Source organism: Alosa alosa, chromosome 17, assembly GCF_017589495.1.
Source record: "Alosa alosa isolate M-15738 ecotype Scorff River chromosome 17, AALO_Geno_1.1, whole genome shotgun sequence".
Taxonomy (NCBI): domain Eukaryota; kingdom Metazoa; phylum Chordata; class Actinopteri; order Clupeiformes; family Clupeidae; genus Alosa; species Alosa alosa.
The window spans coordinates 2,709,944-2,729,142 of NC_063205.1; the positions used below are offsets into that span (position 1 = coordinate 2,709,944).

Sequence of the window (19,199 nt, forward strand, 5' to 3'; positions counted from 1 at the left end):
AAATGAATTTAAAAAATATTCGGCCATTTAGTCTAGTCATTTTTCATTGAGCCAGTTGGTAGTAAATATTCGGCCATTTAGTCTGGTCATTTTTCATTGAGCCAGTTGGTAGTAAATATTCGGCCATTTAGTCTGGTCATTTTTCATTGAGCCAGCTGGTAGTTTGTTGGGGCACTCACTCAATCCAACTTCAGACTGTAACGCTTTTGACGTTCTATCTAGCTCGTCAGAATAGTTCTATCCATTATCGACAAGCAAATGCCAACTTTATGCCAACCGGAAAAAATAAAGAATAATAGTAAATAAAAGGGAAACAGCATAAAAAATAGTTGAAAACCTATAAAAATAGAGTAATTAAAGGTGCACCTATAACATTTTTTTTTCTCACATTCAGCAATCATCTCCTCACAACCGCTAGTTGCCCATTCCGTGACTAGCCTACACAGTAAAATAAACAGTGTCTGCAAGCAGCCCAGGCTCTGAAAACGTGAAACAGTGGGGGCAGCCTGTCCCCCAAACACAAATGAAACCCTCCGTGGGATTTCTCTGGGAAAACTGAAGGTAGGGGTGAGCTTTCTCTCCGGCGTGTTTTGTTTGGTCTTTGTTTCAAACATAATGCACATTGTTTTGGGCAAAAGCATCTGCTAATAAATTTAAATATAAACATAAACACAAACAAACGCGATTTACTGCAAAATCCCTGACTGCGGCTTTAAAAGAAATTAAAACATGAGTGCATCGGATTAGCAGGAAGTGCATTAGATTTGCAGGAAGTGCATTTGATCAGTCAGGTAAAAAGCATTTGAGAACAAACTGGAATGCTAAATTTGAATAAAGTCTACGTATAGTCTACCGTCAGGACAGACGGTAGCATGAGAGCTATTTTATTGCATTGTTATTTAAATCAATCTGAATTTATTCACATTTAAAGTTATTAATAGCAGGCTCTGTGGTGGCGCTCCTCTGTTTTGAAAATAACTATTTTGCCACTCAAGGCCAACACTAGGTATGTCTAATCACCGTGTGTGTGTGTGTCTGGATAGGCAAAGTCCAGGCAGGTGAAGTAAACAAGAAAGTATAGTGTCCTGTGAGGGCCAAAATTCCTTACCTGCTCAAAAGACTTCAGGCCCGCCTCCCTTCCAAGCCGCATGAGATCTGATAGGATGGCCTTTTTCACTTCCTGTTTGGGGCAGAAGATTTAAAAGCTCAAACATTTATTTTAGATTAATGTAAGGAATGATCACTCTTTTCCTAAATCAAAAGAACCTGAAGTGCAGGTGGTGACAGTTTTACAAAGAGAGTAAATTATAGGCTCCATCTCCAAGAGCTAATGCCTGCAGTCCAGCAACTCTGATACTGGCAGCAGGAACCCCCTTCACTTGTGCAGAAATCACTGAGTTTACAGGAACCCCCTTCAACTCTTGAAGACACAACTCTTCCTCCTCTTCCCTTCTCTACCTCCTCCTCTTCCTCCCTTTCCTCTCTTCCTCCTCTTCTCCCTCCTCTCTTCTCTATCCCCTCCTCTACCACTTCTCCTCCTTCTATCCTCTAGCACTAGTCTTTAATATGTAGCCTAGGCACTTCTATCCTCTAGCACTAGTCTTGACAGATGCAGGGGTAATTCCTATAGTCTCCTCTGCAATGTAGTTTAAACATTAATGTTGAACAATCTGATTTATCAGAGTATTATCAGAATTCCAGTTTACATGCTAAGTGAACAAGTAAAAATCCAATGCCCTGAACCATTCGGCAAGTGAGTTTTTGAACATTCTAACTCTCAAACACACACCGTCGCAATCAATCACACACCATCACTCTCAATCATGACGGTTTTTGCACAACTCTCAAACACACCTGTTTTTTAAACAACTCTCAAACACACCTGTTTTTTAAACAACTCTCAAACACACACCTGGTTATTACACAGGTCCTCCAATGATCCGCTGACCCCCAATTTATCTGCGAAGCCCGGCAGAACCTCTGGGTCCGGTACCACAACTCCCACCAGGCAAGACTGCAGGGGATGAGAGAGAATAATCACAACTTTACATTGGTGCTGTGTGTGTGTGTGTGTGTGTGTGTGTGTGTGCTCACTGATCAGGCTCAGGTCATGGGCTAGATCAACCACCAAATAAGCTTTAAGTAAGCTGTCCCCGTGTGTGTGTGTGTGTGTCACTGTGTGTGTGTGTGTCACCTGTGTGTGTGTGTGTGTGTGTCACTGGCTGCGTTGCGTACCTGTAAGCTGTCCCCATGTGTGTGTGTGTGTGTGTGTGTCACTGTGTGTGTGTGTGTGTGTGTCACTGGCTGCGTCGCGTACCTGTAAGCTGTCCCCGTGTGTGTGTGTGTGTGTCACTGTGTTACTGGCTGCGTTGCGTACCTGTAAGCTGTCCCCGTGTGTGTGTGTGTCACTGGCTGCATTGCGTACCTGTAGGCTGTCCCCGTGTGTGTGTGTGTGGCACTGGCTGCGTTGCGTACCTGTAGGCTGTCCCCGTGCACAAACACCTGTGCAACAGGGCTGCTGCGCACGTAGACGTTCTCGATCTTCTCGGGAGCGATGTACTCGCCCTGTGCCAGCTTAAAGATGTTCTTCTTACGATCGATGATCTTCAGAACGCCACTCTGTTAGATCACACACACACACCTCATCAGTCTGAGACGCCGCAGCACAACTCACACACTCACACACACACACACACACCTGTCATCAGTCTGAGACCTCTCACACACACACACACACACACACACACACACACAACAAGCCTCATCAGTCTGAGACGCCGCGACACAACACACACACACACACCACATCAGTCTGAGACGCCGCAGAACAACTCTCACACACACACACACACACACACACACACACACACGGAGGTGGGGCTATGTCGTGCTTCGCACCTACAGGCGTCTACATGGCGAAAGTTAGCCGGCGGTTTCAAAAATTCCCACTTCGGAAGCCGGTTTCAAAAATCGGTTACAGTCTCCTAAACTGCCGGCGTCGTGTACACACAAGGCATAACCAATAACAAAACTTCGACGGTTTCACAAAAATTGTGTAGTGGTGTGTTCTCTCTTTGAAGAAATATGTGTGTGTGTAGGTTGGGTTGTGAGGTGAGTGAGTGAGTGCTTATGTGTGTGTTTGTGTGTGTGTGTCTATATGCACAGACACGTACATGAGTGTGTGTATGTAATATGTATCTGTGTGTGTGTGTGTGTGTGTGTGTGTGTGTTGGGGTAGCAAGTTAAAGGTGCTCTAAGCGATGCCACAAGTTTTTTAGGCTAAAACATTTTATGTCACTTACTGCAAACATCACCTAACCAACCGCTAGCTGTTTGTATCCTGAATACACTGTAAAAAAAGCGATCTCTGTGGACAGCCAGGCTCCAAGAAAAGCAAAAAAAAACAACCTGGGCAAACCTAGCCCATGAAAACATAACAAACAGTTCCAGCAAATCACAGACGAGATGCACGTTTAGGAGAGTTTCAATTGCACGGGAGCAGCACAGGAGAGAGGGGGAGGAAGTAACGAGCTAGCTTTCTGTTTTGTTTGAAAGTCAACAGAAGTGACCTTACCCAGCATCGCTTAGAGCACCTTTAAGTAAGTGCATTTGTGTGCGTGTGTTTTTGCGTTAACAAGTGAGTGTGTATGTCAGGTTGTGAGGTGAATGAGTGTTTAAGTGTGTGTGTGTGTTTTTGCGTTAACAAGTGAGTGTGTGGTTGTGAGGTGAAGGTTAAGGTAAGTGGAATGAATGAGAATGTGTGTGTGTGTGTGTGTGTTTGGGTGTGTGTGTTGTGCTTGAGAGGTCAGTGAGGGCACATTTGTATGTGTTTGTGCGCACGTGTGTATGCATGTGTGTGTGTGTGTGTTGGGGTAGCAAGTTGAGTGAGTGTGCGTGTGTGCCTGCACAAGTGTGTGTGTGTGTGTGTGTTGGAGTTTGCGAGGTGAGTGAGTGCACATTTGTGTGTGTGTGTGTGTGTGTCAGGTTTGCGAGGTGACAGATCCCATGTGGGTATGTGTGTGTGTGTGTGTGTGTGTGTCGGGCTTGCGAGGTGACAGATCCCATGTGGGTATGTGACAATAACCTGATTAGATCTGAGAGGTCCCTGGAGAAATTAGAAAAGCAATAAAATGAACCAACAATTAATCCCCTAAATCCCTCCTCAACACACACACACACACACACACACACACACACACACACACACACACACTTTACTTTCCTCAAACCCCTTCCTCCCAACAAACACACACAAAATGCTAAAACTATTGTGAGTGCATTTTTCAATAGATTGTGATAAATATGCGCACATGTTCAACATAGTGAAAAGAGTTACTGGCACCCTCGATAAAGCTGACTAAAAATGGGTGTAAAAAATATTTGGTGATTTATTGTAATCTCACAATGAAAACCATGAGGAAGCAAATTTATACTGAGAAAAAGGAAAGTCTCATAAACAAGTGAATATGTTTCACAAAAACATGTCACCCTCAATGACGATTGGTTATTGACACCCCTAAGCAAAGCTTTTTCCTCTTTAAATATTCAATATTTAAATTATTTATATAATTATTTAACAATATTTAAAAGGTTCTAATCAACTGGAAATGTGAGAAGCATGCTTGGTAAAAGACACATGTTTATCCCCACACACACACACACACACGTTTATCTTGCCCCACACACACACACACACACATGTTCATCTTGCCCCACGCACACACACACGTTTATCTTGCCCCACACACACACATACACGTTTATCTTGCCCCACCACACACACACACACACACACACACACACACACGTTTATCTTGCCCACACACACACACACACATGTTTATCTTGCCCCATGCACAGTATGGAGGATGGTAAACATGTGTGTGTGTGTGTGTGTGTGTGTTTATCTTGCCCCACACACAGTATGGAGGATGGTAAGAGAGAAACACCACTGTTGGAGAGTTACAAAAAAAGGAATCATCAAGTCCCCCAAAAAATCTTTAAAAGTGACCTTAGTGCTAATCAGTGATGGGCAGTAACGCGTTAGAAGTAACGGGTTACTGTAATCCCATTACTTTTTTCAAATAACGAGTAGGGATTACAATTGCAAAAACAGTAATGAGATTACTTTTACTTTCCTGCAAGCAGCCTGCGTTACTGCGTTACTAAACCGTGATTTTGCCATATACAGTAAAAGAATTTGGGATTTTGCTGTATGGATTTTGCTTTGTGAGACTAACTCATGACAATGATGTAGCCTATAGCTGCGCGACATGTAAACAACAGACACACGTGTGCAAGACATGGAGTGCGGGAGAGAGCGCGAACATGGAGCATTTAATTCATTGCAGTTCAGACATTACGAAAAAAAACATTAATGCTGTAGGCTACACTCTGCGTGGGAAGAAAAATGTTGTCTACAGCAAAAAATTCCACCTCAAATCTGAGCAAGCACCTAGCAAGCCGGCACAGGAATGTGAAACTCATTGAGACACCCCCAGATCTCGACATGACGGCTGCAGCAACAGGTGAAAATAGACTCAAGAGGACGTCGCAGGTTCCCTGTAGCCTACTGGCCCGTTATAAAAGGAGCCAGGGCATTATAATATTTTGGCTGCATTCACTGTGATTTGGAAAATAGACAAAAATATAATGTGGTCTTGCCGTTTTCTAATGGGGCTGGTGAGTGTTGAAGTCTTCAATAATTCGTTTCCCTTAAACTAAGCATTTACATGAAGCACAGTAGCCTATGCCGATTGAAACACATACCACTCAGATAGCTATCACTTTTAATTGCAAACAGAAAATTTCTAGCTAGCTGTTTATACCAACTTAATATCATCATCACTATTGCTAATATTGTGCTAAATGTGGAGTTTGTGGACTAGCCAATGGCTTATATTTGAATGGAGCTGATCATTATGAGAGTTGTGTAGACGCCTTTAAAGTGACAGCGCACCATTTATAAATGAGTTAAACTGCATCAAATTAGTAGTATTTCTTAAGAAATATTTTAAACTAAAATGACTGTCATTATTATCATTTAAATAATATATATTACAATATCATTTTATTTGTGCTTTGGGCACCAAAATAGCCAGCAGCGGCACTGCACACACACAGTTCAAACACATACTCTTCTTTGACATTAGAACAGCCTAAATGTGGCATGCAACAGCATTTTCTGTTTTGGTAAATGCATTACTCCTCTCTGCACTGCAACTGTTAAAAGATGTAAATGTTAATAGAGACTTTGGTTTTAATTATTTTATTGCTGTATTTTATTTACATCTATTCGAATGAAGGAGTATACACACCAAAAAGTTAAGATTGAAACTAATAAAACCAAGTTTTAAAAAAGTGTATTCAGGTTGAGTATAGCTAGTGTGTTTTTGAAAAGTAACTAAGTAAAGTAATTAGTAAAGTAACTAATTACTTTTGAAAATACGTAATCAGTAAAGTAACTGGATTACTTTCTTGGATAAGTAATCAGTAACTAATTACTTTTTCCAAGTAACTTGACCAACACTGGTGCTAGTAGATTATTTAGAGGGCATGCAAGGTAAAAGCCTTTCCTGTCATTTAATTACCAATGTAAACAGCAGGTGTTACTTAATGCTTCAGTGACTTTGTGTGGATTTGTGGTCTATTGTCAGATGAAATGAAAATTGCGTTCTTTGGCAAGAAACGCTTTAGGTGGGTTTGGTGTACCTAAAGGAATGGCTATACTGAAAAGAACCCCATGCCTAATGAGAATTATGGTGGAGGGGCTGTGATATTGTGGGGCTCTTTTTATTCCCAAAGGCCTTGGGAACCTCATATGCATCATGAACCCCAAGAAAAACCTGAACATTTTCAATGAAAATCTGTCAATGTCTGCCAAGAGGGTCATGATAGGGTCATTCTTTAGGCCAATAAACCAGAACAAACGTCCAGATCAAATCAAAAATGGTTTACTGAACACAAAATCAAGCTTCTGCCATCGCCATCTCAGTCCCCTGATCTAAACTCCATGGAAACACAGTGGGGTGAGTTCAAGAGGAGAATCTGCCAACACCATCTCAGTCCCCTGATCTAAACTCCATGGAAACACAGTGGGGTGAGTTCAAGAGGAGAATCTGCCATCGCCATCTCAGTCCCCTGATCTAAACCCCATGGAAACACAGTGGGGTGAGTTCAAGAGGAGAATCTGCCAACGCCATCCCAGTCCCCTGATCTAAACCCCATGGAAACACAGTGGGGTGAGTTCAAGAAGAGAATGTGCAAGCATGGACCTAGGAATTCAAACGATCTGGGGAGATTTTGTAAAGAGGAATGGTTTTGAATGGTTTTAAATCCCTTGCTTTGCATTCTCCAACTTTATGGGATGTTATAGGAGAATATTACAAGCTGGTTTATTGGCAAAGGGAGGCAATTTCAAGCAGGCGTGCCAATAATTGTGGGCAACGTGTTTTTGTTAAAATAATTATTTCTTCATGAGATTTTCCTTTTTCTCAGAATACATTTGTCCTCATTGTTTTCATTGTGAGATTACAATAAATCACCAAAAGATAATTTTTACCAGGGGTAACAATAATTACGGAGGGTACTGTACAAGACTGCGATGAGGTTTGTAGAAAGGCATTTGTCTATGGAAGGCATGTAAAGGTATAAACAGGTTTTTATGTCAAGTGCTGAGAAATGTGTGTAAAAGTAAGTAAAGGTATGTTTGTAAAATGTGTTTGTGTTTATACAGTACAGTGTTTAAATGTGTGTTTGTAAAGTGGAAATGTGAAGTGTGTATGTGTTTGTAGAGTGTGTATGTGAAGTGCGTGTGTTTGTGTTTGTAAAGTGTGTATGTGAAGTGTGTGTGTTTGTGTTTGTAAAGTGTGTATGTGAAGTGTGTGTGTGTGTTTGTAAAGTGTGTGTGTTTGTAAAGTGTGTATGTGAAGTGTGTGTGTTTGTAAAGTGTGTATGTGAAGTGTGTGTGTTTGTGTTTGTAAAGTGTGTATGTGAAGTGTGTGTGTGTGTGTTTGTAAAGTGTGTAAAGGTGTGTTTGTAAAGTGTGTAAAGGTGTGTTTCTGACCGGCAGCCATTTCCCGATGTCTCCCGTGTGGAGCCAGCCGTCTGGGTCTAGCGCCTCCGCGGTCCGCTCAGGGTCCTTCAGGTAGCCCACGAACACGTTCTTACCCTTCACACACACCTGCAGAATGAACACACACACACATACAGGGTCCTTCAGGTAGCCCACGAACACGTTCTTACCCTTCACACACACCTGCAGAATGAACACACACACACATACAGGGTCCTTCAGGTAGCCCACGAACACGTTGTTACCCTTCACACACACCTGGAGAATGAACACACACACACACATACAGGGTCCTTCAGGTAGCCCACGAACACGTTCTTACCCTTCACACACACCTGCAGAATGAACACACACACACATACAGTCACCTCCTTCGATACTCGAACACACAAACGCTAAAATGTAGACTAGATCAGTGGTCTGAGGAGGAACAGCCTCATTGCAGCCTCTGTGTGTGTGTGTGTGTGTGTTGCCAGTCTATTCCAGGTTAACCTTAGCAGGTAGGAGGAACAGCCAGCTTCATTGCAGCCTCAGTGAGCCGGTGGTTGGAGCTATTCTTGTGTTACAGGCTCTCTCATTGTGTGTGTGTGTGTGTTTATGCACTGTTACAGGCCTTACCTCTCCCTCTCCGTTGGAGGCAAAGTAGTTCATCTCCTCAACATCCACCAGCTTCACCACGTTGCAGGGGATGGGAGCACCCACATGGCCTGCGAAGAGAAGCACAGAAACACACACACACACACACAAACACACAGAAACAGAAACACACACACACACACACACACATATACACACACACACAGAGGTTTGGCATGTTAGATGTTTTGCTGTGCAACAGGTTGATGTTATGGTGTGTGTGTGTGTGTGTGTGTGTGTGTGTGTGTTTCTGATGTATAGTATAAGTATAAGTATAGTATAAATATGTGTACTTATACTTATACTTATATACTTATACTTATACTATAATATTAGTGGGTTTGGGTTTGATCCAGCAAGCCCACTATTGTTCTTCTTAAGTTTTCTTATATATTATTCCTGTTCACCCACTTTTTGTACAAACTACTGCTCCTAGACCGTTTGAGCTATCGAAGCGGTTCGAACTCCAAAAATTCAGGCCTGAACCAATGTAACTTGCTTGTTACTTTCGTGTCACTGGCCCTTGTCGTTTTCGCGTTATTCACGTTTTTCTGCGTTTTTGGGCCCCATTGAAATGAATGGCGGAATATTCAGGATTCTAATTCTGATTGTGACATCACAGCTCTAATTGTTTAAGGCGAGACACGGCAGGTGAAAACATCGTTTTTTCATGCACTGGTCAATTTCGAGATTTTGAGCTAGTATGTTACCTTAGCATGTATTCTATCACACTACTACAACAAAAAAGTCCGATTTACACATTTAGGTGTTTATTTCATTATATTGTGTCTACTCGCGCCTGTATATTTCTCCTAAATTCAGCAAAAGTTAGCATTCTAACCTTGCATGCACTCCCGCGACCGTGGTCCAAAACATAACATGTGTACTACCGTTGGAAAGCTCTGTTTTTCCTGTATCACGCTATGTGATCCATATATGGACACTTCCTTTGTATCAGTAACCAATCGCTGAAAGTTCAAAGGCGAAGTCTAGGCTGAGAGCCGGAATCTCATTGGCTGTCTTTCAAGGCTGTTTTCTCAAAATGAGTTTCCGCCACACTCTGAGCTCAAAACTCCACTTCAGAAGCACGTACATACACCAAACTTTCTAGACTTATGCCTAACTATATGTCGAAGATTTCTACAGAGGGGTTTGTTGATATATTATTCCTAGCCTGACTTACATGACATTTTATGCCTAAAAACATGGAAAAAAGCGATTTTTTTAGGGCTAGTGACATAATTTTCTGATTTACAGGATAACAAAAGTAGATATTCATAAATCCCTTTGTAAATGTTTTCCCATCTAATATCTGAACACAATGAAAACATAATTTTGAACTTGGCTGTATCCAATGCTCAGGTTTCCTGCCTTAAAATGTATGCAAATTAGCGCATATTTAATTAGATAATGCCTAATTTGCATATGTAAACATTAAATTACAGCAAACTTGTAATACATTTTTTTCTCATATTAATGTAAGTAATCAACTGGGGAAGTTTCATAGTGATATCTGCTTGTTAAAAATTTTACCCTATTCACCTGTAGTGTCTCGCCTTAAGCTTGCACCTGGCAGAGTTCTGAGCCATCTGGCACTGTCTAATGGGCTGGGCTGGGCTGTCTGTGTATATGAAGGTGTGTGCATGTAACTTTTGACCCGTATGTCCGACGGTACCGTTGGAATCCTTGAATGAAGCCCAGTTCAATGCCTTGCCAGCACCAAGTGTAAAGAGGTCATGTAAAAGTGAATCCGTGTTTTTTAAAGTGAATCCATGTTCATACAGGTCATTTAAAAAATAAAAAAACTTTTTCCCAGTCCATTCAGCTGTGGGATAAATTTTATATGTCTCTCATTGAATGTTTAGTATACCTTACATACATGTAGTGAAATCTAATTGTCATCTCCTGTCATCTCTGACCCTTGTGTTTTTCTGAAACTCCAATGTTGGAATGTTTAGTTAAATTAACCCCTGTGTCACCGAACTGTGGGTAACCCTCAGGATGGGGGGTCGTAAACATTTCTTATCTCTGTTAAAATACCAGATGGTTAAGTGATCACTGGAGGGTGACAACTTGTGATTTTCCATGGGTGTGGGGTAAGGGTATAAGAGTTGGCTTCACCCACAGATGTGTGGGCTTGTTACTTTGACATTTCATGTGGGTAACATTCTCCCGGCGTCGTGAATAAAGCTGCAGTCTCACACCAGTTGTCTTGGATTAATTTTGACCACACAGCCCAGTTCAATGCCCAGCTAGCTCGATTCAAACTTAGTCATGTATACAGTTGTATAGATTATAACATTGAGAAACACACATTCATACAAATATTATGCACATCCACGCAACACTACTATTCAAGTTAAGTTACTCATCATTGCCCGACAAGAAGTCCACAATCAATTCAATTGTTTTGCCACGATCTGTGGAGCTTACAGACAACGTTAAATTACTATAGGTTCTGTATGCTATTTAAAGCCGGCCTAACGACGAGTCCCTTCATGACGGTGTGTTGCAATGCATTCTGGGTGCTGTGCTGTGATTCAACGGCTCGTCCCCTGACCCACCAAACAACGATGCTTGAACTAAATGTAGAGTAAAAATAAATCACTACCAAGGCTTCAAATAGCAACACACTTACACCGTAGCATAATGAGGGTCTCTACATGTAAACCGAAGGAAGCATTGAGAACTGTGTAAGTCTACAGGCAGTTTATTAAAAAGAAAAACAGTACCGTTCACGTCTCGTTCACATATACAGACGGACGCCATCTTGGGAAAACAGAACTCTCTGGGATGTGGCGTAAATCTCGCGTGAAACCTTGTTGCCACAGCAGGGAAGAGGCAACAGGATACACACGAAAGATACACAGGATACACACGGAATTCGAACGAATTTGAAGACATCGAAGAACGAACCCTTTTAGTTTGATGGACGTCCTTATCAGTCTATGGTCTAACTTATGAACGTGTCGGGTCAACGTCAACGATAAGTAAGTTAGGTTAACGTAAACCTTAGCTATTTGCTGTTGTCAAATGCTTTACGTGATGGCCATTCATCACACTGTTTGGATGTTAGCTTCTACTTGGCAGTCTGAATCAGAATTACCTTAGCTCTCAGTAAGTTAACGTACAGTTTATTATAGTCATGTGATTTACATAAAGTAGTAAACAACAGTAATGTTAAACGTGTCAACAAGTTAGATTCTACCCCACAAGCCACAATAGGGAACGTTCAAGTAAGCGTTAGCACATACAAACCAATTAATGTTAGCTAACATGCTAAGCATTGAAAATGAATGCGTTAGCAATAGCCACTGCTTTTTTTTTGAGCTGACAACTAAGCCCTGGAAATGCGTTAAAAACGTAATCAGCCAAATTGACTCACTTCTTAAGACCCTTGGTATGGTGTTACAACGATGTGGAGTCGAAATGTAAATTGTTAGTATGGTTTTAATGTGTAAACAAACCAACCGCGATTTTGCAATGAAGTTAATGGAGTCATTTTAGGTACTACTTTCACGAGGTCTGTAGTTCTGTCAAAATTTATCTTTGAACAGACTACATGGTTATCTTCCTTAGACTTCGTAGATGTAGTTACCACAATTTGGAGGCGAAATTCGAAGTGTAAATATGGTTTTAATGTGTAAACAGAACAACCGCGATTTTGCGAGCTAGAAAAAAGGAAGTGAATGAATGAATAGTTACTGCTGTTCTGAGGGTTGGCGTTCTCATAAAATCGACGTAATCTTTGAAAACACTACCTGGTTAACTTCCTTAGACTTCGTAGATGTAGTTACTACAATTTGGAGTCGAAATTCGAAGTGCAAATATGGTTTAAATGTGTAAACAAGACGCCTGATGTTTAAAATATGTTAATGAATGGGCACAGTATTATTGTGTACAGTAATGGGCTATCAGTAGTATGTAAACAGTTCATGTGTTATGTGATTTACATAAACTAGTAAACAACAGAAATGTTAAAAGCTGGTATTGTGTTTCCTGAATTCTTGCATTCAGGCATTCAAATGTAATGTAATTAAATAGCATATATATACTCTATCAGTGTATGATGCTTGCATGAGGGAAACATCCCAAAACAACGGCACCCATATAATTGCTGTTGTTTTGAGAAGTATTTCTCATGCAAGCATCATGCAACAATGCAAAAAAAAATGAAACTATTGTAGGCCTAATTATATTTTACATTAGTAAAGCAGTACTCTGATGTGCATGCTTTCACAAACTTTTGTGAACAATCTTAGCACTTTGACTGTTTTGATGACTGCACTTAAAACATTGACTGTTTTGAAGTGCATGTATAGCAATATAGTATAAAAATAATAATAATTGTGATATCATTACAATTTGATGGGGGGGGTGGGTTCATGTAGGTGGGCCCTATGACCCCAAAGTATGCCTTGACTGGGCCTCAGGTCAAAGAAGTTTGAGAAAGGCTGATGTAGACGACAAAGCAGCAAGGAGGGCGTGGTGATCATTTAAACAAGTTTTATGACAAGGTCGATGAGGGTGGGAAAAATCGTACATTTCTGTGCAAACTTTGCCCGCACTTCAGTTACATTCAGTCACATTGTCTTTTAAGAAAATGCAGTCCATTTTTCAGTTCCAGCAGCCAACAACCTCAGAACTGACCCTTCAGGCCTCTCAGGAGGTGCTGGCCTTCTAACCTAGTGACCACCATAGCAACCAGCATAGCAACCACGATATTTATGTGTTTTAGCTTATTGGATGTTGCGTTAATGCAGATAACTTTTGATCCGCGTCCATGCCCCTGATCAAACCCACTCTTGCAGTTCCTCGGAACCGCAAATCTAGTATACTTTTACTATACGTTTTGCTGTCTAACAGGTTGATGTTATGGTGTGTGTGTGTGTGTGTGTGTGTTTTTGTGGTCCTTACCTGAGGTCCAGTCTCCAGGCACAGTGAAGGTGCAGCCTGCCGTGCACTCTGTCTGACCATAGGCCTCAAAGATCTGCAGCACAGAGACTCACCTCAGTTAGCAATGCAAGGCCCTCAGGGTTACTTTAGCTTAGCTTAGCTTTATATCTAACTCATATCTCATATCTAACTCATCTCTCATATCAGTCAACTATACAAGGCACCGTAGCTCTGGATTACTTTAGCTTAGCTTAGTTTAGCTTTATATCTAACTCATCTCTCATATCAGTCAACTATACAAGGCACCGTAGCTCTGGATTACTTTAGTTTATCTTATCTTAGCTTTATATTTAACTCGTCTCTCATATCAGTCAACTATACAAGGCACCGTAGCTCTGGATTACTTTATTTTAGCTTAGCTTTATATCTAACTCATCTCTCATGTCAGTTGACTATACAAGACACTGTAGCTCTGGATTACTTTAGCTTATCTTAGTTTAGCTTTATATCTAACTCATCTCTCATATCAGTCCACTATACAAGGCACCGTAGCTCTGGATTACTTTAGCTTAGCTTAGCTTTATATTTAACTCATCTCTCATGTCAGTCGACTATACAAGGCACCGTAGCTCTGGATTACTTTATCTTATCTTAGCTTTATATCTAACTCATCTCTCATGACAGTTGACTATACAAGACACCGTAGCTCTGGATTACTTTAGTTTATCTTAGCTTTATATCTAACTCATCTCTCATGTCAGTTGACTATACAAGACACTGTAGCTCTGGATTACTTTAGCTTAGCTTAGCTTTATATCTAACTCATCTCTCATATCAGTCAATTATACAAGGCACCGTAGCTCTGGATTACTTTATCTTATCTTAGCTTTATATCTAACTCATCTCTCATGTCAGTTGACTATACAAGACACTGTAGCTCTGGATTACTTTAGCTTAGCTTAGCTTAGCTTTATATCTAACTCATCTCTCATATCAGTCAACTATACAAGGCACCGTAGCTCTGGATTACTTTATCTTAGCTTAGCTTTATATTTAACTCATCTCTCATGTCAGTTGACTATACAAGACACTGTAGCTCTGGATTACTTTAGTTTATCTTAGGATAGCTTTATATTTAACTATCTCTCACCTCACAGTAGCTCTGGTTTACCTTAGTTAAAGGAGAATTCCGGTGTGATATTGACCTAAAGTGTGTTGAAACATGATACCGAGTGTGAACGTATGTCTCATAGCCCATCTCGGCTTGTCCAAAATCTGGCGCTAGTTAGCCGATGCTACCAACAGCTTTTTCAATGGTGGTGCTTCGGCATCGGGCTAGCCATGCAAATAAATCACTGTTTTACACCATTTACGAGGCTCAATGTACCTCCACACTTCATTGGTAGACTTCCGAGGGGCCCTGACATTTAAAACGAGACATTGAGAACTTTGAAAAAGCACTGGTAGTTTACTTACAAGATGATTTATACAGACAGTATCTTCACAAAGTTTAGCGTTTGCAGCCATCTTGAATTTAGTCACGATAAGTCGAGCAACGAGTAAGAATGAACCAACAACCTGAACCGCTTCTTTGCTCGCTTTGAAGCACAAAACAGCACCTGCCCACAGAAGACCCATCCCCCTCTACATGAGCAGCCCCTGTGCCTCTCTGCCGACAGCGTGAAGAGGACACTTGCTGCTATCAACACCGTGAAGGCAACAGGTCCAGACAACATCCCAGGTCGCGGCGCTGAAGGACTGCGCAGGGGGAGCTTAAGGATGTCTTCACAGACATCTTTAACACTTCCCTGAAGCAAGCCATCGCCCCATCATGTTTCAAAGCTGCCACCATCATACCTGTGCCGAAGAAAACTGCTCCATCCTGCTTCAATGACTACCGCCCTGTGGCACTGACACCCATCATCATGAAGTGCTTTGAGCGGCTTGTCATGTCACATATCAAAGCCATTCTCACCCCCACCCTGGACCCCTTCCAGTTTGCATACCGAGTTGCGGGCCCACAGAGGATGCAATCTGCTCTGCCCTCCACCCAGCCCTCACCCACCTGGAAAAAGAGACTCATATGTGAGATTGCTGTTTATAGACTTCAGTTCTGCATTCAACACCATAATACCACAACAACTCATCTGCAAACTTGACAAACTGGGACTCAGTACCTACCTCTGCAACTGGCTACTGGACTTCCCTCTGTCAGAGGCCCCAAGTAGTACGTGTTGGCAACAATACCTCAAGCAGCATCACACTGAGCACAGGGGCCCCCCAAGGCTGCGTGCTCAGTCCGCTGCTCTTCACCCTGCTGACGCATGACTGCACTGCAACCTACAGCAACAATCACATAGTGAAATTTGCTGACGACACAACTCTGGTGGGTCTCATCACCAAGGGCGACGAGACTCAATACAGGTTGGAGGTCGACCATCTGACCACGTGGTGCAGGGACAACAACCTCCTGCTGAACGCCAGCAAGACCAAAGAGATTGTTGTTGACTTCCCGAGAGGTCACACCCAACACCTGCCACTGACCATCGACGGTGCTGTGGTGGAGAGAGCGCAGCAGCACCAAATTCCTGGGGTGCACATCAGTGAAGACCTCTCCTGACCACCAACACTGCATCACTGGCTTAAGAGAGCTCAGCCGCCTGTACTTCCTAATGAAACTCAGGCGCAGCAAGTGCTCCACCAGCCATCATGACCACATTCTACCGAGGCACCATTGAGAGCATCCTCTCCAGCTGTATCGCTGTGTGGGGCGGAAGCTGCACTGAATACAACAGGAAAGCCCTGCAGCATAGTGAACACAGCTGGAAGGATTATTGGTGCTTCACTCCCTCCCTGAAGGACATTTACACCACCCACCTCACCCGCCAAGGCGACCAAAATTGTGAGTGATGCAAGTCACCCCGGCCACAATCTGTTTGATCTACTGCCCTCTGGGAAGAGGTACAGAAGCCTGCGCCCCAAGACTACCAGACTCACCAACAGCTTCATACACCAAGCTGTAAGGATGCTGAACTCTCTCCCTCCTCTCCCCCCCCCTCCACCCTCAGCTACATAACATCCTGGACATTGAACCCACAATGGCCGCCTGCACTACTCCACTTGCACACTTGAACACTTGCACACTTGTACACTTTACAACTTGGTGTTGTTGTCCTGAAAACACAACACTTCTGCTGCTCTTACATAACTTGCACCACTATGCCACTTTCTTTATTACTTAGGTCAAACAGAACTACCCAAGCCTTTTTATTGGCCTGACTTTGCACTAGTATTTTATTGACTGTCTATGCACAATTTCAACCAAATTTTGCTGCTCTTATTTTTTCATTATTATATGTGCCCTCTTATTTACTTATTTACTTACTTTTTTGTTTACTTGAATGTTATGTTTGTGGACTTAAATTGGTAAAATATGTCTTGTCTTCACCGTGGGATAGTGAGAAACGTAATTTCGATCTCTTTGTATGTCTGGAACATGTGAAGAAATTGACAATAAAGCTGACTTTGACTTTGACTTGAGGTATGATAAGGGATCAGATGCCAAAAATAATTCTGTGAAAATGCATGGATTCCAGTTGAAAAAAATTCCAGTCGTGACTAAATTCAAGTCTAGCAACTCTCCGTTGGCTTGTGAGCTCCAGAAATCGAAACTTAATCAGGCATTGAAATCGTGTATAGAGTCGTTTGGTGGGCTTAACATAATGATTGATGGCAGAGTTGCAACGGTTTGGCTTGAATTCCCTGCTACTTGAAAACAAATATCCTATTGCGTGCAGAGGGAATTTGAAAGACAACTGATTATCCCGCCCCTCGGACTGAGCACTGCGAACGGTGAGTGCCCAGACCCTACATTTTAATGTGGGTCTGGCTCGCCAGGCTAGTCAAAGACGTCACTGACGCCAGTTATTTGTTTGCAAATTAATAATTATAAATATATTTAGGTTTATAATTGATATTTACACTTCTAACCACCATACATCCATATTTTAAAATGGCCAAGGCAGAAAATACATAAATTAAAAGTCAATTTGCAGCCATGTGCACGTAAGTAAGTCACACACCTGCAGATAATAATAAGGTGGTGCGCACTTTTTGACGAGTCAGCTGAGAATATGTAGCCTTTGATTTTCATGGGGGGGGGTCCTTGTTAGTTTACGCAAACCAAGCCAAGAAGGCTGATTCTGATTTTGATAATATGATCTGCACAAAAGATAAACTTAGGTAACGATTCTGCTTTATGCCGCAGAATTACGCACTTGGCCAGCCTATAAAACGGGCACATTTTGGAGAGAATAGAGAATGGACGCACGCAAGAATCTGTAGGCTATTTGTGGCTAGTTACCAGCAAACAATGTTTAATGCATTAACTCAAGTCGTAAACATTTTCTAAACAACAAGAAAGGATGCAGCAGGCAGCAAATGTAGTAATTTCCAGTGGAAGAATAAAATGCTGAATGAAGCCCAAAGATATGAAGGCATATCTGGCAAGTTGTTATTTTTTGAAGACGCAAATGGTTGGGCTATAGGCCTAGTTTGCAAGAAGGAGACATAAAGCGTGAGCATGCCACACTATCCACAGCTGTGGTAGCGGGGGGTAGGAGGATTACTGTTAGCGCAGGATTTATATAAAATTCTTCAACAGAAGGCCTGCCTCGAAGGCTTGCCCAAAAAAAAGGCCTGTGGTTTGCGCAGCCTACAGTAAGTAGGTCTTAGTGAGTTAGGAGTCCTCTAGACTGCTTTTAAGCTGTCTCAGAGGTGGAAAGTTGCGTTCGTTGGGGGCAGGGCCGGATTAACAATTCATAGACCCTTGGGAACAAATGTCTGATGGCCCCCCCTGCCCCCCAGCCAACGTGAATCGGGCGGTCAGTTAATAACTTAGGCCTATCGTGAATATTTGTATTGCCATTTAAGGCACGAGCGCATCTGTGAGGCCAAGCCTCACCAAGTAGTTTGTTTACAACTAACATTACATTTAATTAAACTGCTTATAGGCTATGCTGAAATAGTTTCAACATTTTGAATATCAGCATAGGCGTGCATACATAGACACTAGGCGGTGCTAAAGAACTAGGAAGTTTGCCCTTTATCAACGAAAATGCCCTTTTGAAACTTGTTTTTTTTTTATTTATTTTTTTATTATTAATATTATTAATATTTTACTAAGGTCGGTTTTGAAATGATCTTTTGAAAACCTGAGCCATTAAAAATGACTGAAACAATGCCCTGAAATGAGCCACCTCCTTGCGCACGCCAGATCAACGCACCATAGCAGTTCAGTAAGCTTCTTCAGATAGCAGGCATGGTCGCTGACGGGCTGCTTCTCCCGTACCCCATCAGCCAGGTAACATACAGATCAAGCAAAATCTTACAGTTTGCCCTCTAAGCCCAACATGTAATAATTTTGTTGTGCAGTAAAATGTCTCATTCAGCACCAAACAAGCATTTTTGCCGACTGGTCACCTGATAAACTAGTTAGATGAAGCTAGATAAAGTTTTACGCTGTAGCCCAAATCAATGACTGATAACGTGACGACCACATACAATAATTTCGGTAGATTTTGCAAATTTATGT

At 41.9% G+C, this 19,199-nt stretch overlaps 1 protein-coding gene across 1 annotated transcript in view; it reads right to left on the reverse strand.

The window, feature by feature from the left end:
- The window catches only part of acsl5 (acyl-CoA synthetase long chain family member 5), a 35,416-nt gene that overhangs the window by 334 nt on the left and 15,883 nt on the right, over nucleotides 1-19,199 (reverse strand). The window contains exons 15-20 of the mRNA XM_048267352.1: nucleotides 13,628-13,700; nucleotides 8,693-8,781; nucleotides 8,066-8,182; nucleotides 2,476-2,619; nucleotides 1,913-2,014; nucleotides 1,109-1,180 (exon numbers count right to left, since the gene is read on the reverse strand). Of these exons, the coding sequence (XP_048123309.1) occupies nucleotides 1,109-1,180; nucleotides 1,913-2,014; nucleotides 2,476-2,619; nucleotides 8,066-8,182; nucleotides 8,693-8,781; nucleotides 13,628-13,700 (597 nt within the window). The remainder of the gene's footprint in view (nucleotides 1-1,108; nucleotides 1,181-1,912; nucleotides 2,015-2,475; nucleotides 2,620-8,065; nucleotides 8,183-8,692; nucleotides 8,782-13,627; nucleotides 13,701-19,199) is intronic.